At 39.6% G+C, this 18,582-nt stretch overlaps 2 protein-coding genes across 2 annotated transcripts; both read left to right on the forward strand.

Moving 5' to 3' along the window:
* Positions 1-1,389: 1,389 nt before the first annotated feature.
* LOC311244792 (troponin I, fast skeletal muscle-like) lies at positions 1,390-7,661 on the forward strand (the record flags this gene model as incomplete). The annotated part of the gene is made up of 5 exons (XM_084334480.1): positions 1,390-1,419; positions 4,422-4,550; positions 6,505-6,594; positions 7,029-7,202; positions 7,581-7,661. The coding sequence occupies 5 exons, from the start codon at positions 1,390-1,392 to the stop codon at positions 7,659-7,661; spliced, it is 504 nt and encodes a 167-aa protein (XP_084190606.1).
* A 5,443-nt stretch (positions 7,662-13,104) lies between these two features.
* On the forward strand, positions 13,105-18,146 carry LOC311245215 (troponin I, fast skeletal muscle-like). Its single transcript, XM_084335033.1, has 7 exons — positions 13,105-13,211; positions 15,105-15,137; positions 15,321-15,357; positions 15,859-15,987; positions 16,352-16,441; positions 17,355-17,528; positions 17,700-18,146. Exons 2-7 carry the CDS (start codon positions 15,130-15,132, stop codon positions 17,778-17,780), a joined length of 519 nt encoding a protein of 172 aa, XP_084191159.1. The 5' UTR covers positions 13,105-13,211; positions 15,105-15,129; the 3' UTR covers positions 17,781-18,146.
* The last annotated feature ends 436 nt before the right edge of the window (positions 18,147-18,582 follow it).

The following is an 18,582-nucleotide window of genomic DNA, read 5'->3' on the forward strand; positions in this document are numbered from 1 at the left end:
AGTTTCAAGTTTGTTTATTATTAGTCACAACAAAATATAGAATACTTTATGATGAAATGCTTGTTTCTGTATGAGCCCCTGAGAGTGTGCTACATACAGTAAAGAGAAAGTAAGTAAAAAAAAAAGTAATAAGAAGTAAGTCAAAAGTAAGTAAAGTCGATATACAATATACAATACAGAGTAAAATGAGTAACAGTGAGGTACAATGCAGAAATGAGATGAGGTACAAAACTTAGGGTAAGGGTGCAAATGAGGTATGAATGTGGTGCAACTCTCTTTAATAATAGATACATATAACGTGCTTTGTTGAAAGTATTTGTGGAAACAAAACAAAGAAAGTAATATGTACAAGTCGTGTTTTGCTATTTGGACGTGGTATTTGGCGTTAAGTGCTCAAGCTGTGCGCGTATGTGTTCCTCTGCTGTCGGTATTTGAATGTGACGCTTCAGTACAATGTGCGAAAGTGAATGCCAGCTCTTGAGACAGGGCATCTGCTAAGTGAGGAAGGTCCTGTCATTTGACCTAACCTCGCCAGAATTAGCTGGATTTCTGACTGATGTGACAGGTTCTCCGTGACAGGAAAATGGATCATGTTCCCTGGGAACTATAAAAGTACTTCCTTTGCCAAGTTCAATGATCAATACCAAAACATATCCTATCTAATGCGGCTTCCATCATGTCCTTGTTATCGGCTCTCGTCCTGGCATGTTTTACTAACACGTTTTCCATCTTCCAACAGGGTGTAAAACACACAAAGCAGCCAAGATGTCTGAGTAAGTATAAATTTTTTCTTGTTAAAAAGGGTGATGTATGACAACATAGAGTATTTTTTACCACACATGTGTCCAGTGCCTGCAATTCAGTTGCCCTCTGGGGTCGTGAGTAGGCTGGTAAAGATATGCCTCCTAAAGTGTGTAAACGGAAGTACAGGAAGTACCGGCTACAGGCTTTCCGCTTTCGACAAAACAATTATAGAAACGTGTGAAGTGCAACAATATTTCCTCGTTTAAGCCACTGCAACGGCTTTGCCTGAAGAGTTGACTACATGACCGTGACGTTCTATAGCTTGTTTGCCGACAGGATTCGGGCAAAGTTTGGTCCGTTCGGAGGCAGCTTCCAGGGGAAGTACATAACACCGGAAATTCTAGCCCATACACACTTTCGGCCGTAGTTCTTTACCAGGCTTCATCTCACGGAGGAGATACAACTGGGAACGAGGTTAGGTCGTATTACGAAAGAACGAGCTAATGGAGCTGAATGGACACTAATCTAATTGGACACCAATTAGAGAATGGACACTAATCTAATCTAATTGGACACCAATTAGAGAATGGACACTAATCTAATCTAATTGGACACTAATTACTCTTTGGTTACAGAGGAAAGAAGATGACCTCCAGCCGCAGGGGCCATCTGAAGGTAATTGATTTATTGATTGATTGATTGGTTGATTGATTGAAGGTAAGCCTTCACACCTCACATCTGCCCTGCTTCTTAACCTAATTAATAATAATAATAATAATAATAATAATAATAATAATAATAATAATAATAATAATAATAATAATAATAATAATAATAATAATAATAATAATAATAATAATAATAATAATAATAATAATAGTAATAATAAATGGGATTTATATAGTGCTTTTCTATAGATTGAAAAGTTACTTTACTATAAGGGGCGGGGCTAGTGAGACAAACATCAGCATACAGATGTAACGCGGGCGCACAGGGGTCTAGGGAGGGGAGGGGGGGGGGTGGTGGGGGGGGGGTCTTTGGGTTGAGTTTGGACTTGGGGGTGGACAGAAGGGGGGGGGGGGGTCTTTGGGTTGAGTTTGGACTTGGGGGTGGACAGAAGGGGGGGGGGGGTCTTTGGGTTGAGTTTGGACTTGGGGGTGGACAGAAGGGGGGGGGGGGGTCTTTGGGTTGAGTTTGGACTTGGGGGTGGACAGAAGGGGGGGGGGGGGGGGGGTTGGTAGAGGGAGGAGGTAGGTGTGATGATGGGGGGCGTTATCAGATTCCGATTATTTTATTGTCACATCTTTTTTAAACGTACATACATTCAGAAAAACGTGAGATGCTTGTTTTTCCCGGCTCCTCAGCGCGTAGTAGATTTGTAAAACATAGTACACGAGTAACACGACGAATATATTCTGTCTATAGAAACTATAACTATAAACTATAATTAAATAAACTATAAATAAACTATAAACTATAAACTAAAACTGTAAACTAAACGATAAACTAAACATAATACACAGCGTATATTCTATCGGTACAAACTATACAATACAAGGTATACATGTATAAATGTAAAAGAAAAAGATAACTGATTCTGTGTAAACGGCAGCAGTGTGTGATATGTACGTGTGCTTGTGTGGGACCAGGAGGAGGAGCTAGGCTTTAATTTAGTCCTCCCCTTTTTTAAATTATTAAAAATGTAAATGTATTATTATTATTATCAATGTTGCATTACACTAAAATGTATTAAAGGAAACAAATTAGCTAGTTTCATTTCATTTGTACATACAGAGTTAAGCAAAAAAAGGCATATCAAATCACAACAATAAGACAAGTAAGGATAACAATCAATTAAAATGTACAACTTGATTGACAAAGGTTGGAGATCAAGGTTTTAATCTCTGCAACAGAGGGGAGAATCTCAAGCTGTGAGGACTGTTGGAGTTCATTCCATGAGCTAGAGGGGCATCGTAATGAAATGCAGATTTACCCTGTTCAGAGCAAACTCAGGGACCTTAAAGGAACACTCCAACATTTCGGGAAATTAGCTTATTTGCCATCTACCCTGGAGTTAGACAAGACGATACATACAATTTTTCTTCTCTGTGCGTGCAGTAGGAGTAGGAAGACGTTGGGAACTAGGCTAATGGAGGAACCTACTTCCAGTGACTGAAGCTAAGCTAGGCTAACGGTGCGCGTCTTCCTACTCCTACTGCATGCACAGAGAAGAAGAAAAATGGTATGTATCTTCTTGTCTAACTCCAGGGTAGATGGCAAATAAGCTAATTTCCCAAAATGTTGGAGTTTTCCTTTAATAAGGACCAGCCAGTCACTAGAACGGGTTCCATAGGTTACAAAATCACATTCCAATACTGATGTAGTATAAGGAGGTAGCTTACCGTGTTTGTTGCGCCTCTCCATCAGCGAGGACCAACCCACCTTCTCATAAAGGACAGTGATGAGTGTCTCATTAGTGATGAATCTGAGGGCAGAGTGACAGACAGGCTTTAAGGGTTGAGGCCGCAGCCTATAAATTACATCACCATAGTCCAAGACTGATAAGAAAACTGCTTCAACAACTCTCTTCCTACTAATTAAAGGAAAGCTGGTTCTGTTTTCTGTATAGGAAGCCAATATTTTGTGGATTATAGCCAAGCTTTCAAACCAAGTAGAGTACATTTGATAGATGTGGCTGTTTATTCCATGGCAGCAAAAAGTTTTAGGTGATTGACTGGAAAATAAAATGGTACTTGAGCTGAAGTGTGATCTGTCTGATCACGCCCCCTAAAGGGCCAATCAGCCAATCACAGCGTAATATATCGGAGGCATAGCAGTTTGTCACACTACGAAAAAGGCATGTAGGCTACTTGAAGCCTCCAGTGCACCTTATACACTGAGAATGGACTATATGGCGAAGTAGCAGCTAACATTTATCTGCTGTTTACAGCCTCACAGCCAATCATTAATTTACAATATAAATATTTGTTCTTTATTCTCACCCGTTATGATACGTATGATTTGACTTGGGGGACCAGTGTCTGCTTTGATCGACTCTCCCGTCTACGTGCCCATGCCCAACATATAGTCCATTTATTATGATTAATTGAAAATGGGGGACCCTGATGTAAACAAGACGAAAGTCTTTCTCTGGTCTGCATCCCCTTAACAATTGTGTGTATTGAGCTGTACTGTATTGTACCCATTCTGCAATCTGTTAATACAGTTTTCAATCAATCAATCAAACCCTCTTGATAGCCGCCAGCCACTATTTCCTCTGTGATGCCTCAACTGGTGGTATTATATAAAACTTGCGATTTAGATTTTTGATTTAGTTATTAGTACAAAACGTAACACATGCAGCTCTTTGGCATCGTGATGCACTGAAGAAAATTACCCTTTGATTGTGTTTAATTTGCCGCTTTTTCCGATCCGTTTTCCGCACTAAATGAAGCGTACGGGGTAAATGTTTCCCCCGAGCCGTAGTTGCGTAGCAACAACAAACAGGAAGTTGACTTCGAGAATTATGGATTTCTCTGGGTTTGAACATTTGGGATAATGAGGTACACAACTCAACTAAATATATAACATAGGTTTAGTCGTTTTTAGACATTTTAATGTGGAATTGTTACACATTTATTAAACTGACTTTTTTTTTCAACCTCTTTGTCCTGCAGAGCTTGATGCTTCAGATCGCCGCCACATGGCTGGTGAACGAGGAGAAGGAGCTGGTGGAAGCCAAGGCCGCCTACATGGCTGAGAACTGCCCCGACCCAGAGCTCGGGGGAGACCTGGCCGCCCTGCAGGTAAGATCCAGCGCCTCCTCTACTGATGCTCACAGACCCCTCCTCCACTCGACATCATCTGGCCACCTCAGACCTCAGACCCTTGATTGGTTGATTTTTATTGTGGAGTAAAAGAGACGGCATCCAAGGGATAAAAACATGAGAAAGTGCAAGCACTTATTTCCATCATGGTTAGGGATGTCCGATATTATCGGCCTACCGATATTATTGGCCGATATCGGCATTAAAATGTGATATAGGAAAATATCGGTATCGGTTTTCAAAAAATAATAAAAAATATTTTTTTATTTTTATTTTTTTTACATTTCTATATAAATGATGTCCGATATTATCATTAAAATGTGATATCGGTTGATATCGGTATCGGAAATTAAGAGTTGGACAATATCGATATATCGGTATCGGTAAAAAAGCCAATATCGAGCATCCCTAATCATGGTCCCTGATTTTGGACATGGACAGACATCATAAAACATAGAACAGCTTCATAATAAAACATAGAGCATCATAATAAAACAGAGCATCATAATAAAACATAGAGCATCATAATAAAACATAGAGCATCATAATAAAACATAGAGCATCATAATAAAACATAGAGCATCATAATAAAACATAGAGCATCATAATAAAAACATAGAGCATCATAATAAAACAGAGCATCGTAATAAAACATAGAGCATCATAATAAAACATAGAGCATCATAATAAAACATAGAGCATCATAATAAAAACATAGAGCATCATAATAAAACAGAGCATCGTAATAAAAACATAGAGCATCATAATAAAACAGAGCATCGTAATAAAAACATAGAGCATCATAATAAAACATATAGCCACCCCATAAAACATTAACCTGTATTTCACTTCTACACATACTATCAAGAGACTAACAGATACGCCCTACCCTCTCCTTCCTAGACGTGGCTTTACTTCACTGCCATTTCTTTGCGGCACGTCTAAAGCTTCCCCCCCTCTTCGATGTTTTTCAGGGCCACTGGAAGCTCGTTCCACTCCAATGCCGCAGAATATAAAAAAGTATTTGTGTGTCCATTAGCGAGTTGAATTTTGGAAGAATAAAATCAGTACTGCTCCTTCTACACAGTACATTTTGCAGAGTACATTTGACTCAAACTGAGTACAATTTACTCTGTGAAATGTACTGTGTAGTGGAACATGAATGATTGTCACGGAAGCGATTGAAGTCATTGGATAGATATTTTTTCGGACCCGTATTTTGAACTATCTTGTGTGTGAGTCCTAATTTGATGTGAATTACCCTTTTATTGACCGGAAGCCAGTTTAGCCATATATATATATTATATCCATTTTGCAAAAATGGAAACATCAACACAACTAAATTAAATCAACATAAATAAACCCATTTTTGTATCTATCAGTCAAACTACATATTTAGGTTCATTCATTTACACACACACACACACACACACATCTATACATTTATATAATGTATTATATTATACTTCTATATACTTTTTTTTTTATCAAATATTTTTATTTTATTTTTAATTTTTTTCTCCAACATGAAACAGAACATATATCACAAACATTACAATAATAATACATAAAAAGATATATAGTATATACTTCTATATACTATATAATTTAATAATTTTTATTTTATTATAATATAACTAAATCATACTATTTATACTACACCATATTGGTATACAGTATTATACAATATTTTAATATATTATTATTCTATGTTACGCTGCTATATACTATATTACTATACTCATACTAGCCTATACTGCAATGCTATGCTATGTTATCCTGTTATGCTAAACTGCAATGTGTGTGTGTGTGTGTGTGTGTGTGTGTGTGTGTGTGTGTGTGTGTGTGTGTGTGTGTGTGTGTGTGTGTGTGTGTGTGTGTGTGTGTGTGTGTGTGTGTGTGTGTGTGTGTGTGTGTGTGTGTGTGTCGACAGGAGGCCTGCAAGAAGCTGGGGGGATTCCTTGACAAAGTTGATGAGGAGAGATACGACGTGGAGTCCAAAGTGGGGAAGGGCGATAAGGAGGTCTGTACACTACTGTAACATGTAACGCATATTATTATAAACTAAACTACCATGCGTAAGGAGGTACAGTCCACACGCTTTGTACCTTGTACCTTTTTCCTGGACTTGAGTATAATGTGCATGCTGCTCTGGGATTACGGTGTTTACTACTGTACTGATGGTAGACTGATGAAGTACATTTTGCAATAACTACAATGCCCCTGTTTTTCATAATATACAGTATTATGATATTTAAAACTGTAATGTGTTTGCAAGCTGTATTTCATGATTTTATCATACAATGGGCACATAATGGCTTCCTGGTTGCGCGCTCCCATGGATAGGAGAGAGTAGGAAAAGTATTGAGTTGATGTCAAAGAAGAACTGACAGGGTCCTGACTCTAGAGACTAACCTGTTTCGTGGTATAAAAATAACAGCGTTTCCTTCCTACCAGATTGAGGACCTGAAGCTCAAAGTGGTTGAGCTGGCCGGAGTGAAGAAGCCCGCTCTGAAGAAGGTCCGCATGTCTGCTGACGCTATGCTCCAGGCTCTGCTGGGAGGCAAACACAAGGTCACCATGGATCTGAGGTCCAACCTCAAACAAGTGAAGAAGGAGGTCAAGGAGGAGGTGAGTTTCCCGCGTAGAATCGCTCTCAGCCCCGACCGCCGATTTGTTTCAGATACGATATTGTGCTCTAACGTTGTTTCAGATACGATATTGTGCTCTAACGTTGTTTCAGATACGATATTGTGCTCTAACGTTGTTTCAGATACGATACTGTGCTCTAACGTTGTTTCAGATACGATATTGTGCTCTAACGTTGTTTCAGATACGATACTGTGCTCTAACGTTGTTTCAGATACGATACTGTGCTCTAACGTTGTTTCAGATAAGATATTGTGCTAGATACGATATTGTGCTCTAACGTTGTTTCAGATACGATACTGTGCTAGATACGATATTGTGCTCTTAACGTTGCAAATCTTCTCTCTCTCTGTCATACAGCCTGCAGAGGCAGCGGGTGACTGGCGTAAGAACATTGAAGACAAGGCTGACAGGAAGAAGATGTTCGAGACACCCTCCTAAACACCGCAGCCCGACTCTCGCCACGAGGTCAAAGAGGACTCGGTGGGTACCCGAGTGATTGATCGCACCTATTTCTTAATAGAAAATGCAAGAACGTCCCCATAATAAATAATAATAAGAATTCATTACATTTATATAGCGCTTTTCTAGACACTCAAAGCGCTCCCCACAATGTAGGGTGGAAATTGCCTCCTTCACCACCACTGGTAGCACCCAACCTTGGTCTACGCAGGCTCAATGACTGCCATACACTGGCACCCGGCACACATCACACTACATAATGACTACCATACACTGGCACCAGGCACACATCACGCTACACACTGACTACCATACACTGGCACCAGGCACAGATCACACTACACACTGACTACCATACACTGGCACCAGGCACACATCACACTACACACTGACTACCATACACTGGCACCAGGCACACATCACACTACACACTGACTACCATACACTGGCACCAGGCACACATCACACTACACACTCACTACCATACACTGGCACCAGGAACAGATCACACTACATAATGACTACCATACACTGGCACCCGGCACACATCACACTACACACTGACTACCATACACTGGCACCAGGCACACATCACACTACACACTGACTACCATACACTGGCACCAGGCACACATCACACTACACACTGACTACCATACACTGGCACCAGACACACATCACACTACACACTGACTACCATACACTGGCACCAGGCACACATCACACTACACACTGACTACCATACACTGGCACCAGACACACATCACACTACACAATGACTACCATACATTGGCACCAGGCACACATCACACTACACAGACTACCATACACTGGCACCCGGCACACATCACACTACACACTGACTACCATACACTGGCACCCGGCACACATCACACTACACACTCACTACCATACACTGGCACCAGGCACACATGGCTGAACGGCTCAGGAGACAGGGATTGATAACAGCCAATTAACACGTTCAGTGCCAGCCATTAGCCTCATTCCTGTAGTCAATGTGCCAGCTTTCCATGGCCTATTTTCACTGTGTGTCACTATGTTTGCAGAGCTATATCTATATTATAGCTATGGAGACAATACTATGGCTCATTTGACAGTCAATATCTCTCGTCCAACATGCAAAAGAGTTATCCTGTGGTGAATATTGTATAGTTTCAGAGTGATCCGGGCTAATTCCTGAAAGCTGAGTTATGGAGCGCTATGTGAATTTTGCTAAAGTCGTTCGCGTTTCTCACCTGGACATGCTACTGTTTTCAAATCAAAGGTATATACTGTAATAGGTATTATGTTTCATCATGAATGCATCAAAGGGGAGGGGGGGGGTCGTTTTTTGATGCTCTGATCGTCAGCAACGGCATTCGTTTTGAATACTACATACGTTGATCGGCTGGATTGATGTGAAATCATTGTAGGATCAAGGTGGAATTGACGTCAGATAGTCCTTACCTTTGATCAGGGTTATTCCAAAAAGAATATTCCAATTGTCTGATCGCGATTTCCAGTACTGATGTCCATCTGGTCCCCGACATAATCTGGCACAACACATGCATCGAGTGTCCTGGACGTGTTCCAATGTGCTCGGATGAACCGCTAGACTTGCCTGGGTCGAAATTCTCCGCCCGGACGACATTAGATGTGACACACAGTCTGGAACAGGGTTTCAAAAGGGTAGCCGATACTGCCACCTAGCAGGATCTGGCTGGTATTGCACTCTCTGGGTCACAGTATGGCTTTCAACGGTAACATAGAGGTCCGTGAGACTGCATAGAATATTAAAATCGAATATATATATATACGTGATTGCCACTCAACGGTTGGCGAGCAAATGCGTATATATACACGTGAATGGCACAGAACGTGTGTAGGGGAAGGGATGATTAGGTGGCCTTGATGTCAGAGACCTGATTGGGAATTTGGCCAGGAACGTCGGGGAACCCCCTACTCTTTACGATAAGCGCCCTGGGTTCTTTAACGACCGAGATTCAGTCATTACATGTTATTACAATGGATGGCTACTCTGGCAGCCCCTTGTCTGGGATGCAAGGCTGGTAACACAGCCATCGCTCTGCTCTACAGTCAACAGAGGCAGGCGACTGGCGTAAGAACATTGAGGGATAAGGATAAGCTCTTAGCCGGACCACCGATTTGTTTCAGATACGATATTGTGCTCTGACGTTGTTTCAGATACGATATTGTGCTCTAACGTTGTTTCAGATACGATATTGTGCTCTAACGTTGTTTCAGATACGATATTGTGCTCTAACGTTGTTTCAGATACGATATTGTGCTCTAACGTTGTTTCAGATACGATATTGTGCTCTAACGTTGTTTCAGATACGATATTGTGCTCTAACGTTGTTTCAGATACGATATTGTGCTCTAACGTTGTTTCAGATACGATATTGTGCTCTAACCATCAAACGCACATAGCACACACTCACTTTAAACAAACACACTGTAGCACCCACTCCCCACACTTTATATTTATTGATAAAGGATTGCACTACAACTCGTACACCTTACTGTAAATTGTACCTAAATTGTACCTCATCCCATTTCTGCTTTGCACTATATAGTATTGTATATTAGTGCATAGTATATTATATATTATATGGTAACTCAGTTACGTCTATTCTGCATCGAACATTGTACATATGTCTATACTGAACACTGTGACCTCATTTTCTACTTCTAATTTACATGCTATACTATGTTATTTGATACTTATCTTGTCTAGCACAGTCTCTGGAGCGTAACAGTAAGAAGCATTTTGTATAAATGTATTCTGTACTTCTGTATGACAACTATTAAAGAAACTTGAAACTTGAAACTAATGTTGCAAATCTTCTCTCTGTTGTGTGGCATGCAGAGGCCGGTGACTGGCGCAACGAGGAGCATCCTGCTGGCAAGGACAACAGGATATTGGAAGGATTTTTCCATCTGAGGTCGGACTGACTGACTTTGTTTGTATTTTGGAGTACGTAGGCTAGAGGGCACAGTTTAGTTTTTAGGTTATTTTGTTATACCGTTGCACCGTGAGAGATGAATGTCCATTTCGATTGAAGCAAAGCAATGTTATCAATCATCATGTAAACAGTAAGACTCTGACAAAGAGACACGTTTAAAATATGTACAGGTTTCTTGCAATTCTTCTAAATAAATGCTTTCAAGTAAAACTTATTTTGTTTGCTACTTTATCTGCATATCTAAGGAATGTTGATATTGATTGATTGATTGATTGATTGAAAACTTTATTAACAGATTGCAGAATGGGTACAATACAGTACGGCTCAATACACACAATTGTTAAGGGGATGCAGACCAGAGAAAGACTTTCGTCTCGTTTACATCAGGGTCCCCCATTTTCAATTCATAATGACATTTATGACATACACAACATACAGATATACAGTACTGTTACATTTGTGACATACAAGATATGCATACAGTACTGTTAAACAGCGATCCTAACAGAAAATATATACATACGCATTTTCACCTGATGCAACACACATTTTGAGTGACATATTTATTGATCTATCTATCTATACTATGTTATAACTTTGGACTGTATTTCCCAAAACATTCATAGCTAAATACATTCTTTGCTTGATTTGTCATGTCTTACAAAAGTACAAGCCACGCAACTTATATGTATAATATGTAAAGAGATCAAATATTTTAAAATGTGATACCTTGTACAGTAGTTCAAAAAGAGACAAAGAGCTTCGTAACCCTCTCACTGCCACACGACAAAGGGTTAACCGTCTGTAGTGTGGTAGTGAAAGGGTTAACCGTCTGTAGTGTGGTAGTGAAAGGGTTAACCTCCTGTAGTGTGGTAGTGAAAGGGTTAAGCTACAAATGCTTTAGGAAATCAGCCATGTTTTTTTCTATTGCACATTCATCAGCTAAAAGCCATTCACTTATAGTATGTTATTGTCTCATATCAATACATTTATACGTTTGAACATATGTAAAATGTATTATTTATTTATTTATTATTTATTATATATTACATATTTATTTAATTTATCACATATTTATTTATTATTTTACAATATTTTGGAATGGTAAGAGTAAGACCAATTATTGTATTATCAATATTTTAAGAGTTACTAAAACATACATCTTTAAAGATCAGTCTGTTACATTTGGATAATGGCTTTCCAAGAAAGAAAATATTTGATTTAGGAATTAATCAAATAATTCACAACACAAAAAAACGACCTAAAAATACAAGGGAGGTACACATTAGCAAGTGTTGTGCTTCGAACATCATTGAGATAATACGCTAAATCCTCAAGATGTCAGCAGAGCACTCATTTTGCTTCCCTCTTTCCAAATCTGCTTCATATATCAAATTTGGCTCAGTAGGCTACAGTTGAAATAACATTCAACCTGCTTAATATTGTTTTAATATTGCCTGGTTCTTCAAAGAGTAGCTGTATTTATAAAGTCCAATTTCCATGATCATATTACAGTACCAATGTAACAACTAGGTCGTAAACTTTACATTCACAATAATGTACCATTTATCTAGGTGTCTTTTGTTCATTATTAGAATCAGGATGGAAACGTCTTTTTTTCTTTTTTTACGAGGTGACGAGGCCATTCTTTTATTATTTACTTTATTATAGTTTTCAAGAATGTATCCTCTGTGAGAATGTCAATCACAAAACACATCAGTATTCCATTAGAAAGATGGCGATCTGAACTTCAATTGAACAGCTGAACGATTGCTATAGTATTTTTATTTGCTTACATTACGAAAAAAAACAACGTTAACATTTGATTAGACAACTTTTCCTTTGGTTCAATAAGAGCTATATTTTTTGAAAAAAACGGATACGGCATTTTGTAAAAACGAAACCCGCCCTTTCAATATCACAAGTTTAACGTTATAAGATCGTTTTACATACATTTTACATACATTGCTTACAGCTTGTTATATTACGTTTTATTGTGTTTTCTTTTTTTCGTGGCCACCTTGGTCCATATAACTTATTGTCAATGTCAAGTATACTATTATATACTTATTGTTTATGTGTCTTGTAAGCCCATACGGGCTGGGGCATACACCTGTATGTAAGACACGGGGAAAAAAAACATCAAATCAAATCAAATCAATAAGAAAAGGTTAGAAGTCCAACGCGTCACCCAGGTCTGCCTGCCACACTGTATCTCAAGCTTTAGTTCATGGTCATGTCCTCACAACATATATAGTGCGTCTGAACCTGGAGCTCTCCTGGCAGCTAATGGGAGACGTCTCGCTCCACGCTAACGTCCAGCAGACCAGTAGAGTGGGGTTGGGCCGGGTGTATTTCAGGAGCTCGGTGGCTTATTGGTCTGACTTGGAATCCACTTCCATAAAGAGGACCTGGTCGTCTGCCGAGGGGCCTGCCACGCACCATATATACCATAATTCATATTCCACGGTCTGTGGCTTTCCCAGTGGCTTCCTTTTCTTCCACCAAGTGTGTCTTCTCCTGATCCTCCTCCTCCTCTTAGGTGAGAAATACTCTACTCTTCTCTCTTCATTTCCAGCCTCTTTTACTGCTCCAAGAGTAGCATCTTTATCACGTTTTACCAGTTCCAAGAGTAGCATCTTTATCACGTTTTACCGTTCCAAGAGTAGCATTTTTATCACGTCGGGTGCCACACAAGGAAAGGAATTTCACACTTTTAATACACAACACATCGTTTAGAATGATGGGCAGCGGTTACCTGACGGTACACCAGGGCTGGGGCGGTGTGGCCAAAGTATCCTATCATCATATGTGGTTTTTTGACGGTTATAATAGCATCGGATGCATGGAATCGTTTTTTCCAGTACAAATGACAGCGGGATAGGACATCTTTATGATGTCGTTATCTTGTAATGCGATTGCCACGGGTGGTATTTCGTTCAAAATTGATTTTCCTTTCAATGCAGCTACGGGGGAATCTTTAAAAGAAAAAAACGATATTGTAAAAGCCCATCACTTTGCTTGGATACCTCCCAGCCCTACAGTTTATTAATCATTTGACCACCCTGTGCGCGTCCTGTAGATGTTTGTCTGTGACATTTGACCTTCTCCTGACAGAGCACGCTGCCCGTCGTCCACTTTAGTGTTTCATGGCCTTTTTCGAGTTTGAGTTGGGAGGTCGACAGTGACCGTGACCCCGTCACGCTCCAGGTCACGACACGTGGCAGCTTCAACCCCGTACCTCTGATTATTACTGTGATTCCATATGAGATATTTTCAGGAATTTGGGCTGTGATGTTATGGAATGTTTTGATAGTCTTGATTGTGGTCGTTTGATAGCTGCTGTTTTCTCTCGACGCCTGGGTTTGATAGAGATGTTTGATAGAGTTTTCTCTGGTGAGTGTTGACCAAGAACATTCACGGATGTATTTTATGGCACTTTTATTTATAATTGCATTATTTGAGTCATTTAACGTGCAGTTTTTAACCTTCCTTTTGTGTACAATCTCATGCCGTACAAAAGATGCCATATCTGACAGGTATCATAGCCTCGTTTGCGATTTATATACCCAAGTATCCATTAGTTATTATTAGTCAATTAGTTAACAATACACCGGAAGATTACAATATTTTTTAATTAAATTAAATGATTGGCTTGGAAAACGACCCTTCTCGTTCATAACCGTGATGGGTTGGACAGCTGTACTTTTTTTTTAACAACTATTTATAGCGCGACAGCAAAGATACTTTCGATTCCAACCCGGTGATATGAGACACATCGGGCTGTAGTTCACGCAGGCGGTGGATTTGGGTCTTTTGAGAGGTAGACGGTCCGCTCGTAAACACAGAGGCGGACACCTGACACCTGCGCTCCCAATTTAGTTTCAATCCGGCGTCGTCTCCCAGCGCTTCAGCTGTGGGACCGGATTGGGTTTCTGTAAAGAATCCGGAGCCCCCCCGCGGGCCAAGAACTTCAATCACTCTCCCGTCCGAAAACTGCTGATCTGAAGAACTTAAAACGCACACTTTCGTGTCTCTGTGATTCACGATTGGGGCGCTTGAATATAGGTCACTAAATAACTATTTTGAATATATGAATATATGTGAATATATTTGAACTGGAAGGAGGGCTGCAGTGCGTCTTTGTCGTGTGAAGCCAGTGTTTTAGAAGGTGCTCTTTGGATAAAGGTAGAGTTTGATAAAGGTAGAGTTTGATAAAGGTTGATAAGAGTCCAAGGCTGACATGTAACCCATAGTTACAAGCTGAACTAAGCAACTAATTAAAGCTTTTTTTTTATATACTATAAGAGTGCCTGGAACTTCTTTGTTTTTTCATATGTGAATATATGTTATGATTATGAATATATATTCATAATATATATACACTGTATATATTTTTTTCTTTTACACTGTGTTTCTACGTGTCTTTGTGCAGATCGTGAACCAAAAAACCTGCTAAGATGGCAGAGTAAGTCTTTTAAAAATATCCTCACACCACACAATCACCAATCACAAAATAAATGATGTCGGTACATTTTTGCCTGGACACTGTACAGTAGCATGACGCAGCGTTTCACTGTAATCATGCAGACAGGAAGACAGTATGTGCAAGTTATGTCTGACCGCATGTCAAAATCCTATTTCCCGACAGCAAAAAGATGACTTCCAGCCGCAGGGGTCACCTGAAGGTAATTGATTGATTGATTGGTTGATTGATTGATTGATTGATTGATTGAAAACTGTAATTAACAGATTGCAGAATGGGTACAATACAGTACGGCTCAATACACACAATTGTTAAGAGGATGCAGACCAGAGAAAGACTTTCGTCTTGTTTACATCACGGTCCCCCATTTTCAATTCATCAGGACATACATGACACACACGACATACAGATATACAGATATAAAAAAAATCGAATCTAATCATCTAATCTAAACTAATCATAACATGTATGACATACAGATATATATACAGTACTGTTACATTTGTGACATACAAGATATGCAAATATACACAGTACTGTTAAACAGAGATCCTGACGGTAAATATATACATACGAGGGGGAGGGAACTGTACATTAGGAGGGTGCCGTAGCCATAAGATACACTAATACTACTTACTGTAGTGAGAAAAAAGAAGGGGAAAAAAAAGACCTCTCATTATGTGTCATCATCGTGGTCCTCCAGAGCCTGGTCCTCTCCATCGGAGCCTCCCTGCTGGCGGAGGAGAAGAAGGAGCTCATCGTAGCCAAGGCCGCCTACATGGCGGAGAGCTGCCCCAACCCCGACCTCGCCGGAGACCTGGCCGCCCTGCAGGTAAGATCCCAGCGCTCGGGCCGACGACACGGCATCCGCGGCGGAGCCAAACCTATATCGACACGTTCTGTATTCTATATTTTAAACGTTTTTTTTTGTTCTTGTTATTTATTTACAGTACATACTGTATTCATTTGTTTTGAGTTTTTCTTATAAGAAGAAAAACTCAAAACAGTAGGGGGCGGCTACTTACCGTCGACATGCCTACCATTATACTTTTTTTAGCTACTTTGCTATGTTACAAAACTCTGAGCCCTGGATAACCACATACTGTACCACCGGCAGCTAAATGCCTAAAATGTACAACGAGACATCTGTAGTTTGTGAAACGACATGTTGTGTTCTTCTTCTTGCGTGGTGACAGGAATCGTGCAAAAAGCTGAGTGGAGTCATTGACAAGATTGATGAGGATAGGTATGACTGTGAGTCCAAGGTGGGCAAGGCAGACAAAGAGGTGAGTTATCACCCCCTCCCTGGAGACCACGTGGACGTGAATGAATTAATGAATGTATGAATGAATGAATTATTGTATTTCTGTCTTTTTTTTTTTTTTTTTTTTTTTTTTTTTTTTTTACAAAGCATAGTAAGTAGTAGAACTTAAAAAAAAAATTTAAATAAAATGACCGAAAAGGTGTAGGCTGAAGCCGAGGCTTATAATTGCCCTTTTTACCCTTTTTACATTACATTATTTACACAAAAAGATATACAAATAAAGAAACATAATTCAGTACATCATTTAGCAAAGGTTACAAACGTTTCATAGTTTTATGTACAAAACGTATATACAAATTTATTTATGTTTTTTTTCTATTACATTTTTTATACTTTTTTATTTTATTTTTTTATATATGTTTTTCTTTTTCTTTTTTCTTTATCCCTTTGTCACTGTTTGAATACAGTTATGTTATAGATACAATATTATTAGGATAATAATGAGGTTTTATATTTATAGACATGGAAAGGTGTTAGTTATACACGTTAGTTATACAGATAGTGACACATTGTCCCGTTGTCACATAATGCTTCCTGGTTGAGAGCTGCATGGCTGGGAGAGAGTAGGAAAAGTATTGCGTTGATGTCAAAGAAGAACTGCATTGTATGTGTTCAGTCTAAATGATCCTGTACGAATATTGGAGCCATTCTAGTAGAAACAATGGCATGATGTTTGTGAACAAAGTGAATACAAATGTTGACAAATGGAGTAGAAAACCCTTGCCATTGGTTCCCACTGTAGTTCTGCATCACAAATTAGGCAAAATGTCTGCTCTCTGTTTTTCAGACCATGGGAGAAAGTAACACAGGGTCCTAACTCTAGAGACTAACCTGTTTTTCGTGGTATAAAAATAACAGCGTTTCCTTCCTACCAGATTGAGGACCTGAAGCTCAAGGTGGTTGAGCTGGCCGGAGTGAAGAAGCCCGCTCTGAAGAAGGTCCGCATGTCTGCTGACGCTATGCTCCAGGCTCTGCTGGGAGGCAAACACAAGGTCACCATGGATCTGAGGTCCAACCTCAAGCAAGTGAAGAAGGAGGTCAAGGAGGAGGTGAGAATCGCTCTCAGCCCCGACCGCCGATTTGTTTCAGATACGATATTGTGCTCTAACGTTGTTTCAGATACGATACTGTGCTCTAACGTTGTTTCAGATACGATACTGTGCTAGATACGATATTGTGCTCTTAACGTTGCAAATCTTCTCTCTCTCTCTGTCGTACAGCCTGCAGAGGCCGCGGGTGACTGGCGTAAGAACATTGAAGACAAGGCTGACAGGAAGAAGATGTTTGAGACACCCTCCTAAACACTGCAGCCCGACTCTCGCAGTGCTTTATGTCTCTATTTATATGAACTCTGTTTATTTTTCTCTCTTGGATGAACTCTTACCGGATGGTGGTTTGGTTAAGTCCCATATGGTGGTGTTGTACAACACAAGTATGTGTGTGACCTCGTTGTCGGGGTCTCACTATAGGAGGAGGATTATGGATCAGGCACGTTGAAGGTTATCATGGACTGACTGACTGCACAGTGGCTTCTTATTCTGTCCTCAATTGTTTTATAGTGTGACGTCACTCATTAACACAATTCACAGCTTCACAATATTCATCTTGTAACATTCGGGGAACACATTCATACAAACGATAACATACAAAAAATAAAAATGAAATTATGGAAGAAAGGAAATACGTGTCGGTTGTGTTTTTTGATGAGTTTTTTCCCGCCTCTGCTTTCCACGTCCTGTTCCTCGACAGACTTCAACGGTAGTAAATATGCACGTGATTATTCATGGTCTTCTCGTGATGTGTTTTGCCATACAATTTGGCACAGTGCCACAGCTGCAGTGATGATGTAATGATAATAATCACCTGCCAGTTGATCGTCTGTTGTTTGCGACCAAGACGTCCGCAATCAAAGTCTATAAATAGGTCTATGAAGTCATTTCATTCTAGTGTGATATGAAGTATATCGTATATATATAAAATAATTATATATTGTTATTATAACAATGAATTCAGTGTTTTTATTGGCACTGATTATGTACTTTTGTGATCAGACAATATTTTTATTTAGAAAATAATAGTACACAATAGTCAACTATTGGCCTA

This window comes from Notolepis coatsorum (genome assembly GCF_963971535.1).
Source record: "Notolepis coatsorum genome assembly, chromosome: 18".
Lineage (NCBI taxonomy): Eukaryota > Metazoa > Chordata > Actinopteri > Aulopiformes > Paralepididae > Notolepis > Notolepis coatsorum.